Source organism: Zeus faber (assembly GCF_960531495.2).
Source record: "Zeus faber genome assembly, chromosome: 13".
NCBI lineage: Eukaryota > Metazoa > Chordata > Actinopteri > Zeiformes > Zeidae > Zeus > Zeus faber.
In genome coordinates this window covers 18,814,351-18,840,773 of record NC_137198.1, presented here as the reverse complement: position 1 = coordinate 18,840,773, position 26,423 = coordinate 18,814,351, and the positions used below count along the sequence as shown (strand labels likewise).

Here is a 26,423-nt window from a genome sequence, read left to right as displayed (position 1 = left end):
ATGCGTTCATCTTTCTTACATTTTGGAACAGATATTAGGGATATTAGTTGTATCTATAGATCTTAACAGGTGTTCCGCCTGTAAACACAGGTTGTATTGGAATTAATTTAACACCAGTTTATTCATTCCATAATTAAATCAAACTTTTGATGTGGTCATCTTTTGATATTTTTCATTCCAGGGGAGGCATAGATGGCATAGAGTGATAATTCTGGGCAGTAAATACCAAGCTTCTTAAATGTAAATACTGGATCAAAATGTCAAATGGCATAACGCTCAACAGATGTGTTCTGCTCATGTTCTGGATGTGACCTCAACAGTGCAGGGCGGAGCTTTGCAAACATCTTTGCGCTGCGGGCCGTACGTTAATCACGTCCGCAGCCAACAGCCCTTTGCTTTAGAAACACCCGACCTTCGTCTGACAGAGGTAGTGGGATCTACCTGGAGGGGGCTGCGAGGCATTGAAGCCCGCCCTGATGAAAGGCGGTGGGGGGCCGTAGCCAGGTGGGGGCATCCCCATGGAAACGGGGAACGACGGAGGCACCAGACCCACTGCGGCAGGGACGGCCTGGGCCACCGGCAGCTGGAGGAGGAGAACGGTGGCAGTGAGACAGTGAAAAACCTGGAGCCATCGTTTCAGTCGTTACTCATAGCAGGTACAGGGTGAAAATGGAGCAACTGGTGACTTATTTTTCATTTATTTCATTTATTATTCAGCCTGGATGAATGTGGAAACTAGAACCATAAAAAGCCACTCGGGATAACTCAAAGTCTAGCTTGATAGACAGGTTCCGCTTTAACCTTAGGGAGAGAGGGAGATTATTTTCTATTAAACACTCTACCTGCCGTGAAGCCCAATCCACTTCCTGGCCACCAGTGAAAATAAATAAATAAATAAATAAAACGCCCTCAGGAGGGGAAACCAAATCTCAACGCCCGTGTAAACCAACTGGGGAATGCTAATCACAGGAAGAGACCGAAGCACAGCTAACACCACCGACTGACACCCAGGATTACACTAAAAACAAACCTGGGAAGATGTAGTGGAGAGGACTGCTCCTGGATGGGTTTTTTTGTTATATATTTTTTTAAGTATTTATTGACATTTTTGATTTACAATGGCTTTTCCAAATACACTGAACACAAGGCACATGCACGTCATCGTCAAGCCATGATTGTCGTACCTGCACGGGCATCATGGTGACCTGCTGGTTGTAGGCCTCAGGCTGGGTGTTTGGAGCTGCCATGGGCTCTGCGCTCACCGCCTGGTTCATGGCTTCCTTGGCAGGCTCCGCGTTCTTGGCCGCCTCCCACTCTGCAAAGAAAGGAGCAAAGGGAAGGGGGGTGAAGATACAAACTGCATTTATTCTTTGGCTTTGAGAGCTTAAACATCTTGCAAACGCAGTGGGGAGGGGTTCAGCCCTCCCAACGGGATGTCTTAAGGATTTGCTTAAATACCAGAACAACACCAACGGCTTCTGTCTGGTGGCTGGAAACACACTGACTTAGATGAAATCAAGTGTTTGTTTGGGTATTTGCATTATGTTTTCATTATGTGTGTAGAATTGTGTGTTCTACTTCCAGACAGGCAAGAATTCTAGCCGCTTTGTCAAGAATCCTAGTGTGCTGTGTGTGCGTATTCTCACCATCATTGACCGTCTCCTGGTCGATGATGCCTCCTTCGGCGAAGCCGTCCAAGTCGTCCAGCTTCACCTTCTCCCAGGGAATGTAAGTGACGCCTAGGTCCACGTCCCAGAACTGCTTGTACTCCTGCTTCACCCCTTTGTTGAGGGCCCATGCGATCTGGACCAAACCACAACAAGTGCTTAGAAAGTCACTTTTAAAAACGAGAACGAAATGTCCCCAAAGAGCATTTCATTTGAGGCGTGACTTTGAGGAGGTCAAGCGACAATCAAATTGAGAGGGGAGTGCGGGGGTGGGGGGGATAGGAAAATAGGAAATTGAATCATGACCGTGGGGGGATGTGTGTGTGTACCTTTATGACCTTGGAGCCGATCTTGAAGGAGCCGGTGCTGAGCTTCTGACGCGCGCGGTAGGCGTCCTGTCTGTGCACCATACAGATATAGGCACAGCCCCTGGGTGGGATCATCTGGAGGCACGGACAAAGATGCAAGAAGACGTGTTGAAATGCCACAGGGAACGATAGAAAGAAGAAGGGAAGGGGCGGGGGGGGGGGGGGGGGTGTGATTGATGGCGACGCGGAGATCCGAAATAAAAGAAAAAGATTAAAGAGGCAACGAGGGGACATGATGGGACACGGGCAAAAGATGAAAGGGAAAAATAATGCAAAAGATGGAGGGGAAAAGATAGAGGAAGGAGGAAGAAGCGTTATTAATATTTAAAAGGTCACACTGCGGAAATTAGAAACTTCGCCCCGAGGGAGATGATTAATATTTCTTGGAGGTTAAATGGCCCACTGAGCACAGGGAGAGGGGGGAATCCGCTGCGCAACGGCACCGGGAGCGGAGAGGTCTGCTTACGTTGATGGACTCGATTTGGCCAAACTCTTCAAACAGGTTGGTGAGATCTTGCTGCGTGGCCTTCTTGTCCACCTGGCCCACCCACAGGGTCGTGCTGCACACTGGAGGAAAAACAGCGGCAAGAGAACAGCGGATTTAAAAACACTTTAAGGCGATGGACACGGGTTAGGTTCGGGATGGCAGGCCACCGCTTATTTCCCAACACCAAAATCTAGAGTATTCGTCAATTACAGACATCAATCCGATATTTTTTCAATATTCGATATACAGATATTCGATATTTCTTGTAAGCTTCAAGTTCCAAGTTTTTTTTTGGGGGGGGGGGGGGGGGGGGGGGGTTCACTTTTAATATTAGTTATTGTTTAAAATGGTTCTGAATGTAGCTACATTTAGCACTAAGACCTTGTTTGCATTTTCACTCGTCATAAAAAAAACGCACAAATGTATCTCTCAAATAGCACCGCTTTTGAGATGCTGGAAGGCGCATTTCCCAAATTTGACAGGAGCTGGGCTAGCTGATCCCTCTGCAGCTTTTCCTTAGTTATCAGTTATCACGCAAAACTGGAATGTCCTTTAAAATGAGAATTTTTTTACTGACACACTGAAATCTTTATATATGGATTTTCATAAGCCACCTATTTATAGCCTTTATCACCAAGGCTTAAGATGGCCATCTAAAAGTACCACATTCAAACTGCTCAAAAAATGACTCATACAAAATATAAAACCATTGCTTTGTCTTATTGAGTTAAAACAACACAACCAATGCACCAATATTACATGGATTGCAAATCTGAGCATTTAAAATAAAAATATAGACTTATATACTAATATGCAATCCAAGCCTTTTTTGCTGGTATTGACCTAATACAGACACTGTGTATGGGGTTGGTGCTGTCTCTAACACAGATAATACATATGAGAACAGAAGGCTGATGGAGCTTGTCGTTACCGCTGAGCGTCTTGGACCTTATGGGGGGAAGCCCCTTCTTCTGCCGCTCCTTCTCGCGCTCGCGGGCGCGTCTCTCGCTGGAGTAGGACCGCGATGACTTCCTCTTGCGGTCTCGCGAGCGCGACCGCGACCGCTTGCGGTGCTTGTGCTTCCGAGAGCCGGAGCGCGATCTGGACCGCCTCCTCTTGGGAGACCTGAAGGAAAATAATTGAAACCATGCAGTTATACAACAAATAGAGTTGTTTAGTATGCAATTAAGATGCCGCAGGACCACTCTTGTTGATTTTTTTTGCTTTGTTTCCCAGCACTCATTGGGCTTTAATCTCCGTCCCCTTTGAGAACTCATTACCATTCGCCTAATTGCGTTGAGTGAAATAAAAGGAGTGCTGTGCAGTGAGGTAACATGAAAAGCTTTTGAATAGCCAAATAATAACTGCTCTAATTATCTCCTCTGATTGAAACTGGAGCTGAGTAGATCTGCGGGAGTTCGGAGCACAACACACCAGTCCTAATTTGGACGCCATCCAGGTACAAGTGCCGGATGGCGGCCAGGTGTAAATGAGACGACGGGAGAGAATTACCAAAAAAAAAAACCAAAAAACAAAAAAAAACAACAAAAGAACCCCCACTGACCTGGAGCGTGACCTGGAGCGTGACCTGGAGCGTGTGCCTGCCGCCTTCTTCTCCTCTGCCTCGAAGAGCTCCTCCTCCATGCCGTCCGGGCCTTCGTCCAGATCCATGTCCTGAAACACAGGCACTGATGAGCATGGCAAACCACGGGCAGGTGACAGTAACCAAATCAGTCATGTCTTTAACGCCATTACTCATTACCTACTTAGGAATGACACCGAATATCATCATCCCATCATAAGCAGCATGTTAATAACATCTTTATTACTGCGGGTTTATAAAAATCATATTTATAAGACCAGCCCAGCTACAGTTTACGGTCTGCTGTACCGTACCGCGGCCCCCCGGTACGGGTGTCAAGTCATAAGTACAAACCAGTCTGAAGTCAAACATCGAGCGTCTTCCGTACCTGCTGTTGGTTGTCCATCGTGTCATCCATTTTCTCCACTTCGGAAAGCTGCGCCTGGCTGGTGCCCTGAGTGGACGACAGGGAGTTCTCCATCCCAAAGATGGACTCCTGCGTCTCCATGCTCATAGACTTGGAGGAGGAAAGAAAACAACAAGTCTCATTACGACTCAATGGGGAACGATAGCGGTCAGCGTAGGCGACCGGTACTGGTAGGGCTCCTTGGGGTGCTCCGTGTTCAGATGTCCTCACCTTCTGCTGGTGCTCCAGAAGCTGTTTCTGGAACTGCTCCAGGTTCTGCTGCTGCTGCAGCTGCTCTGCCAGCTGGTGGATCAGCGAGCTGTTGATGGACTCCGGCACCATGGGCCTGCAAGGACCCGAAAAACAGAGGGGTCAGCGGGTCAGGTGAACGGGGGGTGACGCAACAAAAAGGAATGTCCGATTCTACGACAAACACGAGGCCGACAGTGTCAAAATGTGATGTTATACTCACAGCTGAGATGATGTGTCCTTTTTAGAGTCATCGCTGCGCTCAGAATCATTGCCGAAATCAAACTGCCCCAAAAGTTTCTGCATCAAGCAAACAAAAAGAAAATCAGATGACCACAAAAGGAGCACAAGGGGATATACTCTACACAGATAATATCTATAGAAAGAGCCGTTCAATAAACATAAACAAACAAGTGTTTGCTGTTAGTTGTACCTTGTTGAAGGAGGAGACTCTCTGCTCCAGGGGGTTCAGGCTGTTGGCGTTTGCAGCGGCAGTGAGCTGGGCGGTCAGCGCCTGCAGCTGCACCACCAGGCCGGCGTCCAGTGCCTGCAACAGGGACGGCTGCGGCTTCTGCTGCTGCATCTGCAGACTCTGCACCAGCTGCTGCAGCTAAAGAGGGCGACACGGGAGCCAGTGTTAGCCAGTGAAAGCGGTTACTTTCAATGAGGACCGCCATCCAACACGGGGATGAGGGACAGTGACGTTGTGCTGACCTGCTGCCCCTGAGGACTCTGCAGGATCTGGGCCACGGCCGCCACGGTGTCCGTGTTGGAGATCTGAGAGGCCCAGTCAGGCAGGCTCTGAACGATGTTGGCTGGGGTGGCCGGAGTGGCGGGGGTCCCTGGATACGGGGAGAGAGGACGCTTGTTATTTGGATATACTGTATAACAAAACCTCTACATCTCTATGTGGAGGCTACTACCAGTGAGCAGTCTGGCAACCTAGAACTTGATACAACGGCCCATGATTCGATTCAATCCAATATTGATGACATGGATAGCGATAGGATTCTGTCGACATTTGATACGACATTTTATACGTAATGGAAATCGTTACAAACTTTGCATTATACCATCCAACGTGCATTAAATAAATATTTCACAGAACAACAGACATCAAATGTTTCAATGTATTCAATCCAAGCAGAAAACAGTTGCATAACCTCCAGACAGAGTATCCAGATTAGAATTGAATATTATCAGATTATCAATTGCTCCATGGGTCTCAACGTGAAACCATGTATGTGTTTGTGGGATTCCGCCCATTGTGTGCGTTGACTGACCGGGTGTAGTATTGTTGACAGGGACAGCGCTGCTCGGCATGACGGGGGTGAGGCTGGGTGGAGGCAGCCCTGCGGCCATGTCCAGCAGCGGCTGGATGATGTCGCTCTTGAAGACCGCATTCTTCTGCCACAAGTTGAGGACTCGCACGATCTTACTCTGAAACAGCCGAACAGATGCAGGGAGGGGGATATCGCATTTCAGTTAAAAAAAAAACAACAACAACAACAACAGTCTTATAACAGGGTATCAGAGAGTTAAATGTAATGCTTTTCAAGATCTTTCAACAAATCAAGTATTGCAGCTACGTATAAAAGGTAACTCCAACATACACTAGGTTCATCTAGAAAGTATCAGGTCGATACAAGACTCATTTTGACAAAAGGAAATATACAGAAAAAAAAAAATATCTGACAATTTTTTATGTAGAAATTAAGACTTTGGAAGAAATTTTGATATAAGACTCTTTAATGACTTTCAAGGCCTAATATTTTGCAAAAACTGAACTTAAGACATTTTCAAGGACCGGCAGACACCCTGTATTGGCCGTACTAAATAAAAGTCACAGGGTTATATTGAAGCCTTAACAGCAGAACAACACAGTGAATCATAAAGCAACCTGGAACCAAATTTCACAAAAAAAAAAGTCAACATCACTGACCTTGTCATCTGAAGGGCAGCGATAGAGGTGCTGGAAGGTCCCGATTATGTTCTTGCTGAAACGTGGGGCGAACACGTCCTTCTCCATCCCAAACTGGTGCCGCGACTGCCGGACGATGGAGTCGATCACGTACAGCCCTGGAACCTTGTACTCTGGTTTGCACTGTTGATTTTGGAAGAAAAAAATTAAAAAGGGGGATAGACAGTTGTTTGATTACATGGAGAAAGAGAAGTGCACAGATTTCCAGTAACTCCTTTGGCGGAGAAGCTCTCATAACAGTATCATACAAATGTCTTAAAAGGTCGATGGTAATTTTGCAGGTCTGGCACACATCCAACTGCGACACATTAACTCACCTTCTGTATGAACTTCTCCACGCTCTGAACGACGTGCTTGTAGAACTGAAAGACCAGAGAAGAGAACGCATTTCATGACAAACCGACCAAAGCCACAGAATCTCGCGGGAGGGTTGGGAGAATGGGCTGACTTCAGGAAGCGTTACAGCGGCCGCCATCCAGCGAGACAAAACCCTCGAGAGCGGAACAGAAAGTGCCTTGATCTCAGGTCAAAATCACTCATGCTTCACATAGCTAAGTTTCAAAAGCCCCAACGCGATGCATAAAGAGGAACAAAGTCCTTTGCAACTTAGGTGTCACAGATAGTTATGTTAGCTGAGAATGGAGTGGGATGTGAAATTTCCCAATTTGGCATTAAAATTTTATGGCCTGAGCCCAAGATGTTTTCAGCATATAAATGTTAAGGACTTGCATGAAAATAAAAAATGGGCCGGGGAACCTCAAAGTACAATACTCTGCATTAAAGCACACAAAAGCTGCAGCATTTTCAATTATTTTACAAATACGTTGATCACATAATGTGAGTGTCAAAACAGCCTGCAAGGGCAGAATTATATTACGACAACTTTGCAGCTGTTTGAGAGCAAGGTCCTTCACAAATGTATAGCCCTGTCGGTGATGGAAGTCATAAGACCCTTTCAAGCACACAGTAAAGAAAAAGGAAGCAATCACTCAGGTTTAAAAGAGGCAGAGCACCACCGCAAGTCCTTAGAACTCACTGCTTTGTTCAATTTCTGCTCAGTTTATTCTCAGGCTGGAACGTGAAAGCCCACGAGTCGAATCATCAGTCGTAGTCAACTGAAATTCTTCAAGTCGAGTCTAACTCTTTTTTTCTTTGTCAGTGTGCATCATAATAAAAGGATAAAACAGAAAGAACCTTATAAAAATGCACAGGGATAACATTTAAATTAGGAGTTATAAATAATGGCAATTATACATTTTTATATTTTATTTTTATGCGGGTGAACCCAATCGCAGAGCCGTGCACCGTTCCTCCACAACTAAAAACAGTGTGGAGACAGGGCATGGGACGAACGGGGCACGGCTTGTTGGCATGGTTAACATTTTAGCGGTACAACTTTTACACATACTGCTTATCGATCCGCTACCTTAATGGTACTCTCATCTATCCTTTTTTTATTCTTTAAGAGAAAAACCAAAACTAATTAAGAGCCGAATTAACACTGATTTCTCTTTACTGGAAGCGGGAGACTGGGGCGCAATCTGCGCTCGCCATGCGCTCTCCAATACTGTTAACAGTACCGATAATGTCGGAGCTTATCGATACTACGGTCTTTAACAATTTAACAACCCTTTCAATACCAGGTCTCGGTTCCTCCGTGCTCTGAAGGGTCATTATATTATCAGGGTAGTATTATAAAAGGCCCATAATAATGATCTGTAATAATAACAATTACTACACATCAATTTAATTGTATAATTAATACGGATTCATAAAAAAATTATACACTTCGGAAATGAACAATCCACAGCAACGGAACACAAAACAATACAACAGTATGACTGTTAGAAGTAAATGGCTTCTATTTACTGCCTCACATAATTGCCTTAGAAATAGCTTGTAGTGAGGCATTGGGGTGCAAAGGCTACATTAAGGGGAGATTGTAAATGAGTTCTTTATGAAGATGTTTGATTGGCAAAGTATTTTAATAATGTAATCAAAATAGGGCTGTAACGATAACCACAGTCACGTGACATCACCGGGGGGTTGAGCTCATTGCCCTCATCACCGCAAATAATCCAATTATATATAGTATTTATTTTTCTGGTGGAAGTTCCAGGAGTGCATATGTTGTGTGATATAAAATATAAACAAAATATTCATTGTTTAGTTATCATCATTGTCTTCCATCCAGGGCATCTGGAGAAACATAACTTTTCAGTTGCTCCGCTTGTCACTTCAGCTTTGCACACGAGGGGGAGGGACAGTCATTTAAACATATGGGGGATTTATTTTGTGTGCGTGTGTCTGATTATTATTATTATTATTATTAATAATTATTTTTAGGGCTGTACCCGACTCAGAACTTTTTCAGTCTAATCGGATTCGGCTGTTTAATGCGAATATTCGACTATTTCTGGCGGGACGGGACATGGGGGACGGGGAACAAGTGCTCGCTCGTGCCCCGTTCCGCCAAATAAAATAACTTACAACACACTGTTTAGTTATCTGTTTTACCCTGTTATTGTTATGCACACTGGCTGACCAAAAAAAAAGAAAAAAAGAATGAATAAATAAAAACCTGCAGTAAACCGCAATCACTATTTCAACCCGATAAGAAAAAACCCAGAAAAAAAACAAAAACTCACATACTGTCCTAAATGATGCACTCCGCTGAAGAGTCCAGAGGCTGAGCTTAGAAGATTCACATCAAGAAATCACACAAGATTGTCAAGGCATGTAATCACAACCATAATGTTTTAATACAAGGCTTACTGATCAGGTCCCTTTGATGTCCCCAAAGTCAGACAAACTTTGGATGAATAATCCAGTAATGGGCCCTGCGCAGCCAACGCTTTATCTTAATCACGGTCACGCAGAGCTTCAATAACAAGGGAAATGATAAATCAAGACAAAGGGCGGTGAAATAATTGGAAATGTATTTCACATTCCTGGCGCGCATAGCGATACGGCATTGTTGAATTTCTATTCACCAACTCTACACTTAAAACAACTAGTAATACATGGATTTGTAATACCTAACAATAAAAACCCACTTTAACTTTAACTTTGTCTTGTTGGACGTGAGCTTTCGTTCATCCGCCAGCAGGTGGGGTGAAAGAACAGGCTAAGGCCAACCAGAACACACTCCATTCATAGCATGGCTCAAATCAATCTGAGAGTCAACACAGAACAAGAACTCTACGCTGCACTACTCTCACATGGGAAGGAGAGAGAGAGAGAGCGAGCGAGAGGGAGAGAGACAGAGAGAGAGAGCGAGAGACAGAGAGAGACAGAGAGAGAGAGATATGAAGAGGAACCAGGGTGTGTCAAGTCAACCAAACCAAGGCTCAGCTCAATGTGAAGAACAAGCTCATCTGGATAAAAGCGCCTTTGTCTCAAATGAAGGCTTAAATTATTTGCAAATGCACTGAGTTGAGTTAAGAAACTGTGTGTGTGTGATAAGCAGTTATTTTTAAACACAGATAACTGTAATGTAAAAATGTAATGTAATGTATTTTGTAACTTTTTATACTGCATTCTGAAATGCACGCGCTAAAATTTCGCCAAAAAGACAAAAAACTGCAACGTGCGGTGTCGAGCGACGAGACCATAGTGTTAACCAGAGCTTGTAGTTTCACCGGACAGAAGGCTTATATCTTAATATAAAGGTTATTGCAGGAGCACAAATGGCTGACGTAATGTGGTAATTTCATCATAGCATTACAACTACCTTTTATTTGATTGAATTATTATTTTAAACTTGGAATTGGAATGGCAGAACCGAAATTCTTTAGCAAATTTACAATGTAAACAAAGAGGAATCCTACGCAGTGGCCTGGTTTGGCACAGTGTATTGCACTGCTGCCTCACAGCAAGAAGATCCGGGGTTCGATTCCTGCCTGGGGCGCTGGTGGCACCATGTTCCAGTGGGTTATCTCCAATTAGGAGCCTTTCTGTGTGGAGTTTGCATGTTCTCCCTGTGCTCACATGGGGTTTCCTCCATATCACATCAGTGAGGACCCCACCAAAAACATGCACGCATCAGCGATGGACATTTGGAACCAAGGTGCATTGTTGAATGCTGCCCCCCCCCCCCCCCCGCGCGCGCGCGGAGGAAAGACAAGCCATGTGTGATCAGTGAAGATCCTTCTTCTAATGACTCTACATAGACTATTCTGGATGCTAGACCATCCCGCTGACTGAGAGGGGACAGAGCCCCGGACACAATAACCCAAAGTTATTAAATCAGTCTGATCATTTTCAACCTGTCTTACACACTCTGCCTCCAGAGAATGAACGCTCCCTGTCCACTCCCTCCCCAGCTCCACGCTGCGGCGCAGCCGGCAGGCAGTCGAAGAGCTTGTGCCCGATGTCCACACACGGTCACACTGCACCCCTAACTGTAAATGACACGTCTAGGGTCTGAGCGGCATTTTTAAGAAGAGAAATACAATTTAAGAATACGAAGACCTGTCTCGTCGTAAAGGTAACGGAAACACTGGACGCGTTTCAGTTTCTCGTCTTTGCAGCCGAGCTCCGCGGTTCGGCCTCAACATTTTTCCGAATACTTTTTTTTTTGTCTTCATGAATGCAAATAATATTTTTAATATTTGTACGAAATAAAAATGGTAAAAACCCAGTATTTGTGCCTTGTTTGGGTCGGCTCCACCCCTTCTTTAGGGAAATGTTACTACTTCCATTCCCACACTTCCATTCAAAGCCGCTCCAGCAATTTACCGGAAGTGATACTTCTTCCAGAGTGGGGGAATTTACGGAACATTGCCGGTAGATTGACACCGTTAGTGTAACAACGTAACTAGTAGCAACCTAAACAGTAAAGGTTTGGCCCTTTCACATGCATTCTTAGTCTAGTGAGATACAACTGAATGTCTACGGTGGCTCAGTGGTTAGCACTGCTGCCTCATTGATCGACGGTCTTGGGTTCGAATCTCGGGCGTCCCAGTTCCTTCAGTTTGCATGCGTTTCCTCTCACCACTGTAAGACATGTATGTTAGGGACCTGCCCAGAGTCTACATACAAAAATGAGCTCATTAAGCCACTGTGGCACATTGAAGGGAAAATGCTGATTGATGTGCTTTTGAGTGGGATTTTCATTAAAAAAAAAACCCCAACTCAGCATGTTTTGTAGACCGACATTAACTCGTGTTTAAAGGAAACACAATAGGTCCCCTAAGAATCTCAGCAGAGGCCCATTTTTAACTGTTTCTAGCCTCAGAGCGGTTGGGCCGATGAAAGACCCGAGAGCACGTTATTTGATCACTTTTGTTGCAGGTCATTGAATACGTTCTTTGTAAAGTCCACATTGAGGTCCCTTTACAAAGTTTAACTATCCTCGAGGCTCCTGTGTCATATTTTGGTGGGACACTCAAAACAATTCCGTTCTACTGAGGTAGAAGCTTTTTGGCCCATCACCATGGGCAAAGTTATTTTTCGGGGAGGGGGGGGGGGGTTTAAAACAGAGCCAACACACTCGACTTGGCGTGTGCAATTGAGTCTAAATAGCACTGCACGAGTCCTAAATATTTAATTTTACTATTGCAAATTTGATCTTCCGATGAAAACGTGGCAGTTTTCCTTTTAAACCCGTCACAAAATAAAAAATATATTGCTCACGTACCAACACAGGGTCTGATAACAATACTCCATAGTGTGAAGCACACACACACACACACACACACACACACACACACACACACACACACACACACACACACACACACACACACACACACACACACACACACACACACACACACACACACACACACACACTTTCTGAACAATATTTTTCAGTGTGGCAGGGCCCATTATCCTGCTGGAGGAGGCCACTGCCACCAGGAAATACCGTTGCCTGAAGGTCAGCATCAATCTTTAAGTAGGGTGTACGTGTCAAAGTAACATCCACATGAACACCAGGACCCAAGGTTTCCCAGCAGAACACTGCCCAGAGCATCACACTGCCTCCGCCATCTTGCCTTCTTCCCATAGTGCATCCTGGGGCCATCTCTTCCCCAGGTAAATGACGCACACGGCCGTCCACAAGAAAAACGTGATTCATCGGACCGGGCCAGTTCTGCTCTCACGTGCCCACTGTCGGCGCTTTCGGTGGTGGACACGAGTCAGCCTGGGCACTCTGACCGGTCTGCAGCTACTCAGCCCCATACACAGCAAACTGTGATGCACTGTGTGTTCTGACACCTTTCCATCATAGCAGCATTAACATTTTCAGCAATTTGTGCTACAGTGGCTCTGCTGTGGGACCAGACGGGCTAGACTTCACTCCGCATGCTCATCAATGAGCTTTGGGCACCCATGAGGTGCCCGTGGAACAAGATGAGCAATGCGCCTCACTTCACCTGTCAGAGGTTTTAATTTTGTGGCTGATCAGTGTATTAAAATGCTATATCTGCTATATGTAGTAGAACTATCTTTATATACACACCGGGTTAAATTTAATACCAACACCGGAATGAACAATTGAGACTTGTTTGGCCTTCTTAACATAGAACCTTGCAATGTAAAATTAAAATCTGCATTTTAAAGAATACAAAAAATTTGTATTTGTATATATTCAAGAAGAGAAGCATCAGTGTAGCTACTTAACAGTAAAATATGTTGCTGTTTTTAATGTTTTTACTGCCCGTACCAACTGGCCAATTCATATGGACACATTCAATGCATCGTTTAGTTATAGCCACAGTTCTTATATGACCAATAGCTTTTACGATTTGCATTTAAGACAGAAGTCCAAAAAGACAAAAGTTAATTTCTCTTCTGGTTGCTAGCTGGCTCTTAGGAATGAGTTTGGTTTGGTATTCATCTCATTAGCACAGAAAAAACCATTGCTAATTCAGAGTGCTTGAAGGCACCAATGAACAAAATGAGCACACATCCATCCTGACTGGTGGTGTTGATGCAAAGCCCGAACATTGAAATAGAAAAAATAGATGGGCAGAGCTTTGAGTGGCAGCAATAAAGGCTCCATTATTTTTTTGTATTTCCTAACAATTTCATAGTTTTCTATGGCTCTCCCGGCCGCAATTGATCAACCAGCACCAATCATTACTACAGCTGCATCCAACAATCAATAACAGAAATAAACTGCAATTTACTGCCTAGCCAAATATATCAGTATTGAATGGAAAATGTGTTTGGTTTGACTTTTAAAGTAGAAAAAAAATAAAAACAACAATGTTGCCTTATTGTTTACATATATCACACTGGCAATGATTAATCTAATTATTAACAGTAGGTCAGCAAGTATTATTACAGACAATTTGACAGGAAATGTCATTATAGGCTTGCATAGCTAGTGCAATGACACGGCATGTGGAGAAATTATCAGAGTTCCAACAAATCATGGTATAATAATTTTAGATTCCTAAAAACCTCCGTCTCCCAAGTGGGTTGTATTGTTCTTGGCAAATCAAAACAAAACCGAAAGGAATAAGCAGGTTTTGGTCCGCTTATCCCTATTATCAAAGTTACTCACTACCTGCACTTTTATACCTACAACCCCTTTAAGTCCCTTTAGTTAAAAGGTAGGGATTGAAGCTTGAGGTCATTTCAAGACTCAAATATTATAATGAAATCTGACAATTAGTCAATTGAATTTGGATTCAATAATCAAACATCCGTTGACAAGCGCCTTATTTGGAGTCAAACTACCCTTTCCGGCAGTCAACTGTAAATGAGTTAAGCTACTCAGTGGAAATCAAAGACTTGAAACCAAAGTAAGTAAATGTTAGTTACCCCTGAAACGTCATCATTTTAGAACTTCCCAGTAGATGTAATAAATGAGTTTGTATCGTGAGAAATCAAGAGACTTCAGGGCCCCTGATCCACTATTGGAATTCTGGTGATTTATGCGGTACATAAGTTATACAGAGACTATATTATTGAAAAAATCTGTTAGTTTTAGTCTAGTTATTGCTAACATTTTATAACACTATGTACATTACATAAGTCTTTACCCATAATAACTTATATGGGGAATTTGGCGATCGAGTATCACAATTTGGTGATAGATTTGGCAGATAATAGTGAATTTGGTGGTGATGGGGTATTATCAAAAGTAAAAAACAAAACAGGTCAATGGTTGATAAGGACAGCCATGTCCAAGGTAATTGTCTCGATTTCACTTTTTCGTTATCATATTTCCACTTTTAAATGCTCATGCTAAATGACAGTCGATTGCTGTCATTTTGCGCAGTAATAAAATTCGCGGGGGGGGGGCGGTGGCAAAGCCAGAGCCAGGAGCCAGAGTTCGGCTGGAGCGCAGCATGTGCATTCTAACAATTTAAAGAAAAAGTGCGCTCCGATTCAATAAAATATATCACAATATGTCCAGTTGATTTGTCCGCTTGAGAGGGCAGAACAGAGACCGGCAGCTTGTGAGAAGTGCTGGCACGTGCTCCATATGGGTAGATAACGTTATGTGATGCTGTGATACGAGTAGAATTAGGAAAAAAGTCTGATTAGAGAAGAAGGTACAGAGTGGACACGGACGCGGTGGGTGGATGATCCCGCTCACTGAAAAGAGCCGGCTCTTACGACTCGCAAGCATTTATTTTATCTGTGGAATTGTATTCAATATTTTGTTTATATTTATTCCACTACAAAAAACAACATTATTTATATTCATTTCATGTGACTGGACTCGAGTTACTTATTGCGAAGCAAGTGTTTTCTTTACAAATCAAGACCTGATAGGGTGAGGGTTAGTGCTGAAAAAAATACGTAATCGTAATGTACGATTCCATTTCATTTTCAATTTAAAAATTGAGAGGTGCAGACTTCGACAGTGATCGTAACGCGCTTAATTCTGAACTGATTTTCATGAAACTTAGTTTGTTCTAAACGTGTGAAATTGAACATGATACTGGTTACTGTTACTGGAATTAAATTCAGTTACTGGGGGCGGATCTAATCATATTTTTTCCACTCACTACCATGTTTAAAGGAAGAAGGTATTATGCGTGCCGCATATTGCACTTTAATTTAACAATTGAATATTAGATATTTTAAGATTTTACTTAAAAACTGGACTTCTTGAATGATGTTTTCATGTCAGCCCATGGGCAAAAGTGACTTGCTTTAAGTGTTTTACAGAATAAATGGAAGTTATATTGTGTCCCTTTTTTTTTTGCTGATCTGAAAAATTATCTGATCTGTGACTCAAATCCATAATACGATCTGAACTGTGAGTTTTGTGATCCGTTGTACACCTCCTACCCCATACCAATGACATGCAGGCATGTTCACAGTTCTGCATATGACAAATTTGCTAAACTAGTGTTGTCCGGATACAAAATTGTTTTGACTTTGATAATAGTAGACATAATATACATCGTTTGGGGGAAAACTGAGGAATTTTGTTTCAATAATAAATAATTCTTGATTCAATGCACTATAAGACTAATATAAATCAAAGCCTTATATAAATTTCATGAATCGGAGTAAATTACATGAAAAACAAACAAGCATAATTTAGTATGCCTGGCAGCAGAAATGCATTTAGCTTGAAGCTCTTAGGCTAAAAACCATCTATCTAAATGGAAGGGCAGTTTTGCAATTGCACTAGTTCAATGCATAATTTTAACAACAGAGAATTTGTTTACTGATGCATTGGACAGGAGAGTGTGAGGAAACGTACATGTATATGTTCCATGTATAAGTATAGCAATAGTGCCAAGTATAATAGTTTGGCGGAAAAAGCCATTGATCAACACTACAACTAAAATAATTTACGAAAGATCCAGTTTCCACTACGACTTACTGATCTCCACGACTTACAACATAACTTTGGATGGAGCAAACAAAAGGAAAAGAGCATGGAGAATAAGATGCATGCGGCAGTCGTTGTGTGTTAATATGCTTGTGTCAGGGTAAAAAATAAAATAAAATAAAATGGAGCCCTGGTTTTCCCCAGGAAAAGTTCTGCTGATATGAATTTTTATGGCTCATGGTATTGAAATAAAATAAAAAAATAAAAATAAAAATTGTGACCAAATTCACAAAATTGTCTGTGCTCAATCCAAAAGAAAGACAACTCTTTTTCCAGCCCATTGTTATACATATTAATTCAATCTTGTGATTGTTTCTGTAGGAAAATTATTTCTCTATGTAGTTCCAACCCCTTTTGGTCAATTTGGATCTATATTGCACCACAATCTGTAATTGTCGGCAGCATCGAACCTACACCACATGCTTAGGCGAGTGTGTGCCAGAGCTTGCCTGGCACGATACAATAGTTTTGCTTCGTCTCAAATTAGTGTTGTAAATAAAGTAGTGATACCGGGCAGGGGAGCTTAGAGGAGAGACAATCATCCAGTTCAATAGAACACAGGTTGACTTGTCCAATTCGCCGGAACTTAAACTCAGCATAAGATAAGATAAACCTTTATAAGTCCCACAACGGGCAAATTTAAGTCGTTCCAGCAGCAAAAAGGGGACAGCAGAAAATAGAGAGCATATCAAGTACACACTATAAACAATGTAAAATATATAGAAACATAAAAATTTTTTAAAAAAAATCACCATAGATAGGAACCAGCTTTTACATGTATGCAGCTTTTACTGATTAGGACCTCGTACAGCAAATCCTTTTTTAAATATAAATGGGCCATTGTGCACGCCTCCTGTTGCTAGGGGATATACTGACCATTTTGTTACTATATGAGTCCTTGATTTGTTAGTAATTGGTCGTTGTTTTACCCCTCATTACATAGTAAATGACTGCAGATTGATGCCTAATCAGCGGTGAAGTCGCTTCGACAAGAGGATGCTTGCTTTGCCATAACGAAAGAAAGAAAAAATTGATCGAGTGTATGTTCTTACTTTAACAGAATTCATGTGCAGAAGAAAAATAGATAAAGTCGGTTTCAGGTAATCAGCTGGAGAACTAAACGCAAGCTATAAAATGGGTATTAGTCTCTGCGTTCTCCGATTATTTCAAAGATATCTGTGCAAAGATCTGTTAAGGAGTGCTGGGGCCGCTGCATTGGAGTCCAAGCAGATTAAGATCCGGCAGAAGGATCTGAGCTTAGACTGGCTCCCTGAGACACTTGATGAATACTGGTCACTTGAGCAGCAGTTCCCTCTGTGCGAAACATTAATCTTCTCACAGTGTCACATACTTATTGTTACTGAAAGCAGTGGGGACTGGAGATTTAAATAGAAAGTACTCCAGCTTCAACTTCATATATACCACTGATCTTTCCATTTGGAATTAAACTGGTATTTGTTTGTTGTAGGGATGGGACGATACCATTTTTTCATTTCTGATCCGATACCGGAGGAACGATTTCCCCCCTCCCCAATGCGGAATTATAAATGAGTGGAATCATAAATATATTTTTATGTGTGTGAATCGTCTGCGTCCGGATACGGTCACGAACACGGCACTCCGTGCGCCCCGATCACAGAGAGCCGTGCCCCGTTCCTCCAAATAAAACAACCAACAACACACAGTTTTTAAAAACAGTCGACTGGCAGGTCTCCGACTGATTATTCGACTCGTCGACTTTCAGTGGGGCAGCCCTAGCTGTTGAACTCGTCTTAAAATAATTCCACACCGCGGACACGTCTTTTTCAATCGATGTTATAGCAATAACATCGACTGAAAAAGACATGTCAAGCTGCTACTGGCTACCACGTGACCTCTCTTTATGTAACGTTGCGCTTTGTTGCTGCAATTTTACGGCATGTCGTGAATGAGCCGTGTTTACAACGCAATCGCTACGAGCACAAAAAGCGAGTTTCACCACAGCGTTTGGGTGGGATATTCATCAGATGATGGATGGTATCTGATTACAAAATGTCCGATACCTCGATACGGAATATCGGATCGGTACCCTAGTGTGTTGCCACTTCCACTCTTTTACAGCCGCACTTATCATTCCTCTCCCGTGTTTTGAGGGTTCTCTCTTTCTCCTCCCTTCCCTCTCTTAGCTTCTTTTCAGTCACAGTTCTATCAGGTCTGTAGCCTTCATCCAATTCGATTTCATGCAAGTTGCAGAATGTTAGGGTTGGGCGATATGTCCAAATTTTCCTACCAGCCACAGTCAGCCCAACAACCGGCGATTGCTGATACGTTTGCGTGTTTTAAAAACCTTTCGCACTGATCGGACTCTGATAAATCTCCTGCTCCTCGTCGCCCCTGTCTGCAAAAATAACTTTCAACGCTGGTGTAGAAAGACTCCAGTCTCCACTCGGCCTTAGACAATTCTTTGGAAACATCATGCAGGGGGAAAAAAAACAAACAGACAACAAAAAAAACAAAAAACTGGCAAAACTTGCGCTGGAGACTTCACCAGGAAGTAAATGACACAGAGACGCGACGCATACAATTGTCGGCGGCGACACACTAGGTTTTAAAGATAGGTCAATTATTTGCTGAGTTTAATTCTCGAGGAGACAGACCATTAAATTTGCAAAATGAAAGGACATAAATTCCCCCCTCCCCCAAAAAAGCTGATTCGCCGATCACCGATATATTTGTCCAATCTCCCAAGTCTACAGAATGTAAATTTGAAATAATATCAAAATCCTTTTATCACGTTTGCCTTCGCTAACTACTCGCACAGCAGCGTTCGCTCTCACAGCCATGTTGTTAACGTCATAAGAAACCCTGCGTCGCAGAGCGCTAGACGATGCTCGTCGCTATTGTTTGACACCCCACAGCCAGCCAAACGCACCAGAACAATTTGGGGGACGATCTACTTCATTTTTGTGGAGACTGGCTACTTGCACCTGCACATCAATTTGGCCCCTATTAAGGCGGTTTGGTGGCTGCAGGGCTCAACATTAAGGCTTGTCCCCTTGTCCTTGTGCGGGGCACAAAAACGATAACCGATAACTGTCGCAATCACTTTTTCCTCGATGTTGAAATAGAATAGGCTAGACCATTTCGATAAAGTCTTTTGCAGATTTGTTCATTTATAGAAGCGTTAGGCTAGTGGCAACGGAAAGGCAATCAATTTGGATTATCTAGTGCTAACCTTTCACCTCTAGCCAATTATGTTTGTCGATATAGAAAGAAGCCCCGCGCGGGGCCTCCCTCGTGGGCAGGTTGCACTTGTAAACACACTGCAGCAGCAGAGACAGAGCAGCAGTGTTCAGAATGAGAAACTCGGAGAAGGAGAAAGATGATACTGTACCTTATATGATATATTATGATATCTGATATCTTGGGTATTGTTGACAAAAGAGGGCCACATACATTGATAGTTTGGCATTTTTTGGATATTTAAATTCAACCCAAAGCAGATGGTAAATATCCATTGTGTAAAATATGTTGACAAGAAGTGCTAAGACGGACAACACCACAAACGTGATTTATTTATATTAAAAGGCCTCCTTGCCATATTGTTTTTATCTAAATATGATTAAAGTGAAATGTTCATCAAAGCAGCTGCATCTGGCAGTTATTGTTCACTTCTTACTTACATGCTTATGTGCTATGCAATTTTCATTGAATAAAATAATGTTAAGCATTAGAGCTTCAGGTTTTTACCCGTATTTTTCTATTTGGTTAAAAAAAGAGATGTTAAATGCTATGTTTTGTTGGAAGATTTTTTTATTTTTTTACAATGCAGATTTTTATTTAAAGAATCAAGAAAATTAAGAATTAAGAAAATGTCTGTCTCATTGTCTTCTTTAAAAAAACAAATACATTTAACAGAAATTGTGATTTTATTTTACCATTTATATATTAAAAACATTTCGATTTTTTAATATATAGTGATAAATATCGTTATGGAATGGTATGAAATGTTTTATCGTGATAACATTTTTGGCCATATCGCCCAGCATGTGCCACTCCTTACCCAGCTATTTATAGTTGTGTTAAATGTGTGATATGTTAGCTTAAAGGATAAGGCAGCTCTTAAGAACTACCAAATGGCTCAAATAAAAACTATTTCATACAATACGATTATATACTACTATTTTATATAATACCCATTTCAAATACCGGTCCATTAGGAGAAAGTTAAAAATCGAAAGCAGGTCACCGAGGGGCTCATCTGAACAGTCACTGGTATAACTCTGCATTGTGTATTGTTATATACTACCTAAACTAATATGAAAATGATTTGTTGAGGTATGGCTATGAATTTTTTTTCCTGAGTGGCAACCGTCAGCCCAACAACCAGCAATTGTCGATATATTTGCCGGGGGGGTGGGGCAGAGCGGATCGCAGGTGCCCCAATGCTCCTCTCCATACAACCCTGTCTCCCTCTCCCTCTGCAATGCTACGTGGGATTATTTAGGTTTTAAGCCGGACGGCGAAGGACGTAAAATAAGTAATTTTGTGTAATTGCAAATGCGGCCTGGGACCGGAGTCTCACTGGCTGCAGTGCGGAGGTTCTGTTAAAACAATCGCTTAATTAGGCGTTTTAAAGGGATAGCAAAATAAAAAAGTAAAAGGTTCAAAATCATATAAATATCCCGGAGAAAGCCTGTCCCGGTCACCGTCTCTGTTCGCCGGAGGAGGAGGTGGCGGCTGCTGCTGCGGCTCCCCAGGGACTGGCCCCCCCACCCCCTGGTAACACATGTGCGCTCCGCAACGCCGCGTTGCTATTCCAATATCTGAACGAACTGAACCAAACCAAAGAAAGAAGGTAAAGGGAAGGTTTAAGGTGTATTTCCCCAGACGGGGAGAAAAGCACTGACGCGGTTAAAGTGGCGACGTGGAATACCAGTTCCTATTTATTATATTATGCTTTGAATTTGCGCTTTACAGGTCCTTTAAATTAGCAAAATAAAAGGAGAAAAATCGCAAAACTAAAAAAAAAAAAAAAAACAACCACCAATGGACTCAGCCCAGACAGAGCGCCCCCAATGACTTAATTAGGAGGTTGTACCGGCCTGATAAGGAACAGGAAATTAACTGAACACTATTCTATTCAATGTTTTCAGCAAAAGTCTTTCTCCACTGGCTCTGCTACCAGCGATGACTCATGCCAACGAGAAAATGACATCTCAAGCAACATCTTCTCTTCAGTCGCAGCGAAATTTCTCTCAGCGAATGCAAACGTTTTTCCATTGTGCGCACCAGACGGCCCAGAGCTGTCTTGACACAGAAATTACTAGAACTTGACCTCAGCGATGACATCATGCACGATTAAGTCAAGCCTTAAGTCTGGGTGGTGTGCATCTTAGCTTACTTCACACAACAAAACACCCTGATACACTCATAAGTTGTCACATCATTTCCAATCCTAAACCTAAAACCTTTGGTTTGTGCTCCTCTTGGACTAGAAAGTGACTTGTTGCTAAAAGTGTCAAACTGGTTGTCTTAAAGTTTTAAATCTGAGGTCCAACATGTTGGGAAAAGGCTAATCCAAACAGTGAGACTACAGCGGGAGGTTAAACGGTGAGTGCTGAACCTCAGCACTCAAGAGTATGCCAATAGTGCCAATATGCCAATGCCATTAAAATGGCCAAATTGAGCCTGAAGACCTAACTAAAGCCGTGTAGCAAAATCCTTCTATCTGTAATTCATGCAGTAGAACAGCCAGTGTTCAGAGGGTTTAGCAGTAGTCTGTGGTCAAAGTGGATAATGAAGCCAGTGCAGCTTAATGTTTGTGTGCGGAGATCATAAAAATGTGTTCAGGCCAAGTTGAGCAGAAAGCATCTGCCCTTCTGTCAAACAATAGTGCATGAGCTTTGAACAAGCGGAATCCAACCAAATAAACTAGCTGTCGGGTGGAACATTTTAAGTAAGCTCCTCAGCAGTTGGCTAAGTTGCTCAAAGGGTGTTGAGGTGTTTCTCTATGAGACTACTAGTGACGCAATATTGAACTTATCAGGATTACTTCAAAGAATAGCCACAACTTGCCGCCTTCAAATGTCTGGTGGTGTGAAAAGCCCATGTGTCGTGTACCAAGCCCACCAACAAATATCCATTCAGTCTGAAAGCAACAGCGAACGCTATTATCCCAAAATGAGCTTAAGGACAAAAATCACCAACATTTGCTTATTTATCTGCCTGATCATCACTGCTAGGTTTACACCAGAAACCACAATATCAACTATCCATTTACTAACCGGCATTTAATGGGACTCAGTCAGTATTTAGTCCCATTTCAGCACTCAGAAGAGTAAAATGGTGACCCAGTGTATTAGCCTGAGACACCACCGAAGTAATTAACAATTTTCCTGAAATGCCAAGGTTGCATATATACGTTAAAACAACGTAAACAGTATCCAATGCCAGTGTCAAGCAACATATTGACAGCCAGAGAAATTGCCATTAGCTTCTCTGTGTGTGGGAGCACAAATAAAAGTTTGAATGGTTGTTTGGCTTCTTTGATCTTCCTTGTGAAACAACCCATACTCCTACCTAAGCTGGTTATGGACTGTTATCTCTTTGTAACTCTCTCCACCCCATCCTCCTGCTCCACTTTCAGTGCTTTGGGGGAGCTGGGAGAGCTGCTGAGGGAAGGGGAAACAGGCGTTATACAAAGGCAACACAAGGCACAGCAACACCAAGATTTCAGCATGACCTTCACAATTTTTAAAAACCAATAAGGACATGGAAAATGATCAACAGGCACTGATAACCAAGGGCTGGTGTCCTGGGCCCTAGTGTGATTTTAGGTTTTATAATATAAGGCCATGGTGTAAAAATATTGCTGAGTCATTAAGGATTTCACTCCAACTGAATAAGATGTTCATGGGGGCCTGGTCGGCCACGTGAGCGTTCATCCGCTTTTTCTATCAAAATTGTGATAGACCGAGGGTGTAAAACAAAAACAGCCATTGGTAGGATTGAAGGAATACTACAGCAGGAGTCCTATGTGAGGAGTCCTAACATAGAACTATGTTGAGGGAATAGCTGACGCCTGGTAATGGTAGGCATAAAAGGCCGACATAACGAGAGGACCAATGTTTCCCATGGATGAATAAGGCAACACCCAGAACCATTAAAGGCCACCAACTGTAGCTGGTGGTCTTCAACAAGCCTATTTATGATGTTAAAAAAATCCGCTGAGCAAAAAGATGTCAGTTCAACAGTTTTTATATTGCTGTTTGCCAACAAAGCGGGTGTCGAGACTGACGTCCTTCACTAATCGGATATCAGACTGACATCGCCGATCCGAATTTGCGCGCGCAAATAGGAACTGGCAGTTGGAATTGGGAAAACAGTCGCTGATAGAAGCAGCCATTCAGCTGCGTTGGTCCTCGAAATAAGACGTCATGATTCCGACGTACATAATATGCGGCGCCATAGGGCTACTGGGAGTTGTAGTTCTATTCGTGCAGCTCCACACTCAAACAAATCACTGGATGAGGATTAAAAACGACAGATATGTTCTTCGACATGCTGTACGTTTCAAAACCAAAATAAACTGATACAGGCCATTTTGTATTCTTTCTCGCAACACATTCTTTTATGATTGCGTTCACTGAAAATCCTGGTTCCACTAGAGCGGCCACACCCCCGGCGCGCCCCACACGCCACAGACGGCATATTGACCGAGTGGGGGAGCTGCGGTTAACGTTTACATTTCTCAACCGATTTCAATATGCCGTTTTTATATTTAAGGGTTTATGTTCTATGTGGGGTATAAAAAAAAGTTCTGGAAAAAAAGAAAGCCACGTAGAAAAAAAGAAAAAACGCTCCGGTATCTAAATCAGTATTGGCACATATGTATCAGAATCGGATTTTAAAAAATGTGGATTTTTATTTAAAAAAAATAAAAAATTTAAGACCGAAAATAAGTAGATATGTGCATCCCTATCATCATCACCCCATTGCACAACAATTCAATCTCCCAATGTGGGAGTGAGGAAAACACATTTTTCCTCTCCTGGAATCTCTACCCTGAATAACCACCGTAAAAAAATTAAATAAACTTTTTTGAAAAACACTGAGGTCCTCAAATTTTCGATACAACTACAACTGGTAATTAGAGGATTTGTTCGGTCTAAACTTTTTAACTAGGGAGGCACCCATCAGGCTGTTTTTTGATAATTGTGGCCATAATCCAAATAAAAAATGGATCTTTCACTCCCTTTTGTTGTTTCGGTTCATTAGGCTAACATGTTCCTTCAAGATTTCCTTACTTAGATCTAACCCTTTGCCTTTTTTTTTTTATTTTAATTTTTTTGCTGACTCAAAACCATTATAAAAAGAAGGAAACATATTTGACGATGGGACAAACACTTTAAATAATCATTATCTCTTTCGGTAACACATAAAGGCGGCAAATTATTTTTTGACATAGAAGTAGTCCATGTCATTCTGTTTTTCTTCTCATCCACAACATTAGAAGCTGAACAAAAAGCTGCCGACATGCAAACGGGCCATTTGAACGCCGTGACTGGGTATTTCAAGGTTGCTTGAACGATCGCTTTTACAGAGCATAGATCAGCGGCTAAAACGTATACTTGTAACACCTTATTATAATATGCAGGGAGTTAAGTTTAAATGTCAATTCCTTGACCAAGATATTGTTTTTTGATGCGCTTCATGACAAGTTGGATATGAATGCCATTTAGTGTAGCGACTTTTTCTGGCACTCCTCATCATTTATTTCACTTTTTCTTGGAAATCATAACAAACTTTAAAGAAAGAAAAGTAAGCTCCCAGAGAGCCAGGTCACAGGGAGAAAAAAAAGACAAAAAAGAAAAAGGTATTCATTGAAATCGGCTGCAAGACATTTTATCGGCTACACTATTTTTCCATACGGCCTAATATTGACCCTGTCAAGGCATTCCCTTGCTGCAAACACCGCCTACACTGCAGTGATTCTACAAGTGGCAAAAATAAATAATAAATAAAACTTCCTCTCATAATGGTTTCGTTCAACTTCAGCATTGTGGAAAACCCTATTTGGAAACTATAATTGAAAGTCCATGTATGTGTTATAACAGACCAGTTTAAAGTATGAACAAACACTTTGTAACTGTGATTCATCTATCGATACTGAGCGCAAACATTGAAGTGCGGTCTTCTTTTGGATCTTTAAACAAGATTCAAGACAACATGCACGATTAAAAGTCTTGCCTTCTGCCTCGCATATTTGGAAACAACAACAATACCCATTATGGATTCTGCAAGGAAATGCCTCATTCCAACTGTGACAGGGGAATAAACCTTTGGCTAAAGATGCCCGAAGAGCATTCACTAGTGCCAAGATAAATAGTGTTTTAAAAAAAAAAGAAAGAAAAGAAAAGGGGGTCTGGTTCACCTCACCCTTCAAGTCATTCAGGAGATGTAAAAACCATTCTTTTATATCAAGTGTATTTACACACACACACACACACACACACACACACACACACACACACACACACACACACACACACACACACACACACACACACACACACACACACACACACACACACACACACACACACACACACACACCAGGGAAATTTGCAATTTCTCTGCATTTACCCATCTTAATATCTGACGTATCTAGGAACAGTGAGCTGCCATATAAAGGCGCCTGGGGAGCAGTTAGGGGGTTAAGTGTCTTGCTCAAGGACACATCAGCGCGTTACCAGGAGGAGCGTGGGATCACACCAGCAACCTTCTGCTTACGAGACGACCCGCTCTACCTCCTGAGCTACTGCAGCCAAAATTCAGCCTCATTACATTGGGAATTAAGTGAAGAAAACCTTCCATCACATCCCACATGC

At 42.4% G+C, this 26,423-nt stretch overlaps 1 protein-coding gene across 1 annotated transcript in view; it reads right to left on the bottom strand.

Annotated features, from left to right (window-relative positions):
* The window catches only part of scaf8 (SR-related CTD-associated factor 8), a 33,657-nt gene that overhangs the window by 3,929 nt on the left and 3,305 nt on the right, over positions 1 to 26,423 (bottom strand). Inside the window, exons 3-17 of the mRNA XM_080013057.1 lie at positions 7,058 to 7,102; positions 6,702 to 6,863; positions 6,043 to 6,199; positions 5,474 to 5,601; positions 5,193 to 5,369; positions 4,983 to 5,059; positions 4,742 to 4,856; positions 4,493 to 4,621; positions 4,087 to 4,196; positions 3,454 to 3,647; positions 2,502 to 2,602; positions 1,997 to 2,110; positions 1,647 to 1,803; positions 1,185 to 1,315; positions 442 to 583 (exon numbers count right to left, since the gene is read on the bottom strand). Coding sequence (XP_079869183.1) covers positions 442 to 583; positions 1,185 to 1,315; positions 1,647 to 1,803; positions 1,997 to 2,110; positions 2,502 to 2,602; positions 3,454 to 3,647; positions 4,087 to 4,196; positions 4,493 to 4,621; positions 4,742 to 4,856; positions 4,983 to 5,059; positions 5,193 to 5,369; positions 5,474 to 5,601; positions 6,043 to 6,199; positions 6,702 to 6,863; positions 7,058 to 7,102 — 1,939 coding nt within the window. The remainder of the gene's footprint in view (positions 1 to 441; positions 584 to 1,184; positions 1,316 to 1,646; positions 1,804 to 1,996; positions 2,111 to 2,501; positions 2,603 to 3,453; positions 3,648 to 4,086; positions 4,197 to 4,492; positions 4,622 to 4,741; positions 4,857 to 4,982; positions 5,060 to 5,192; positions 5,370 to 5,473; positions 5,602 to 6,042; positions 6,200 to 6,701; positions 6,864 to 7,057; positions 7,103 to 26,423) is intronic.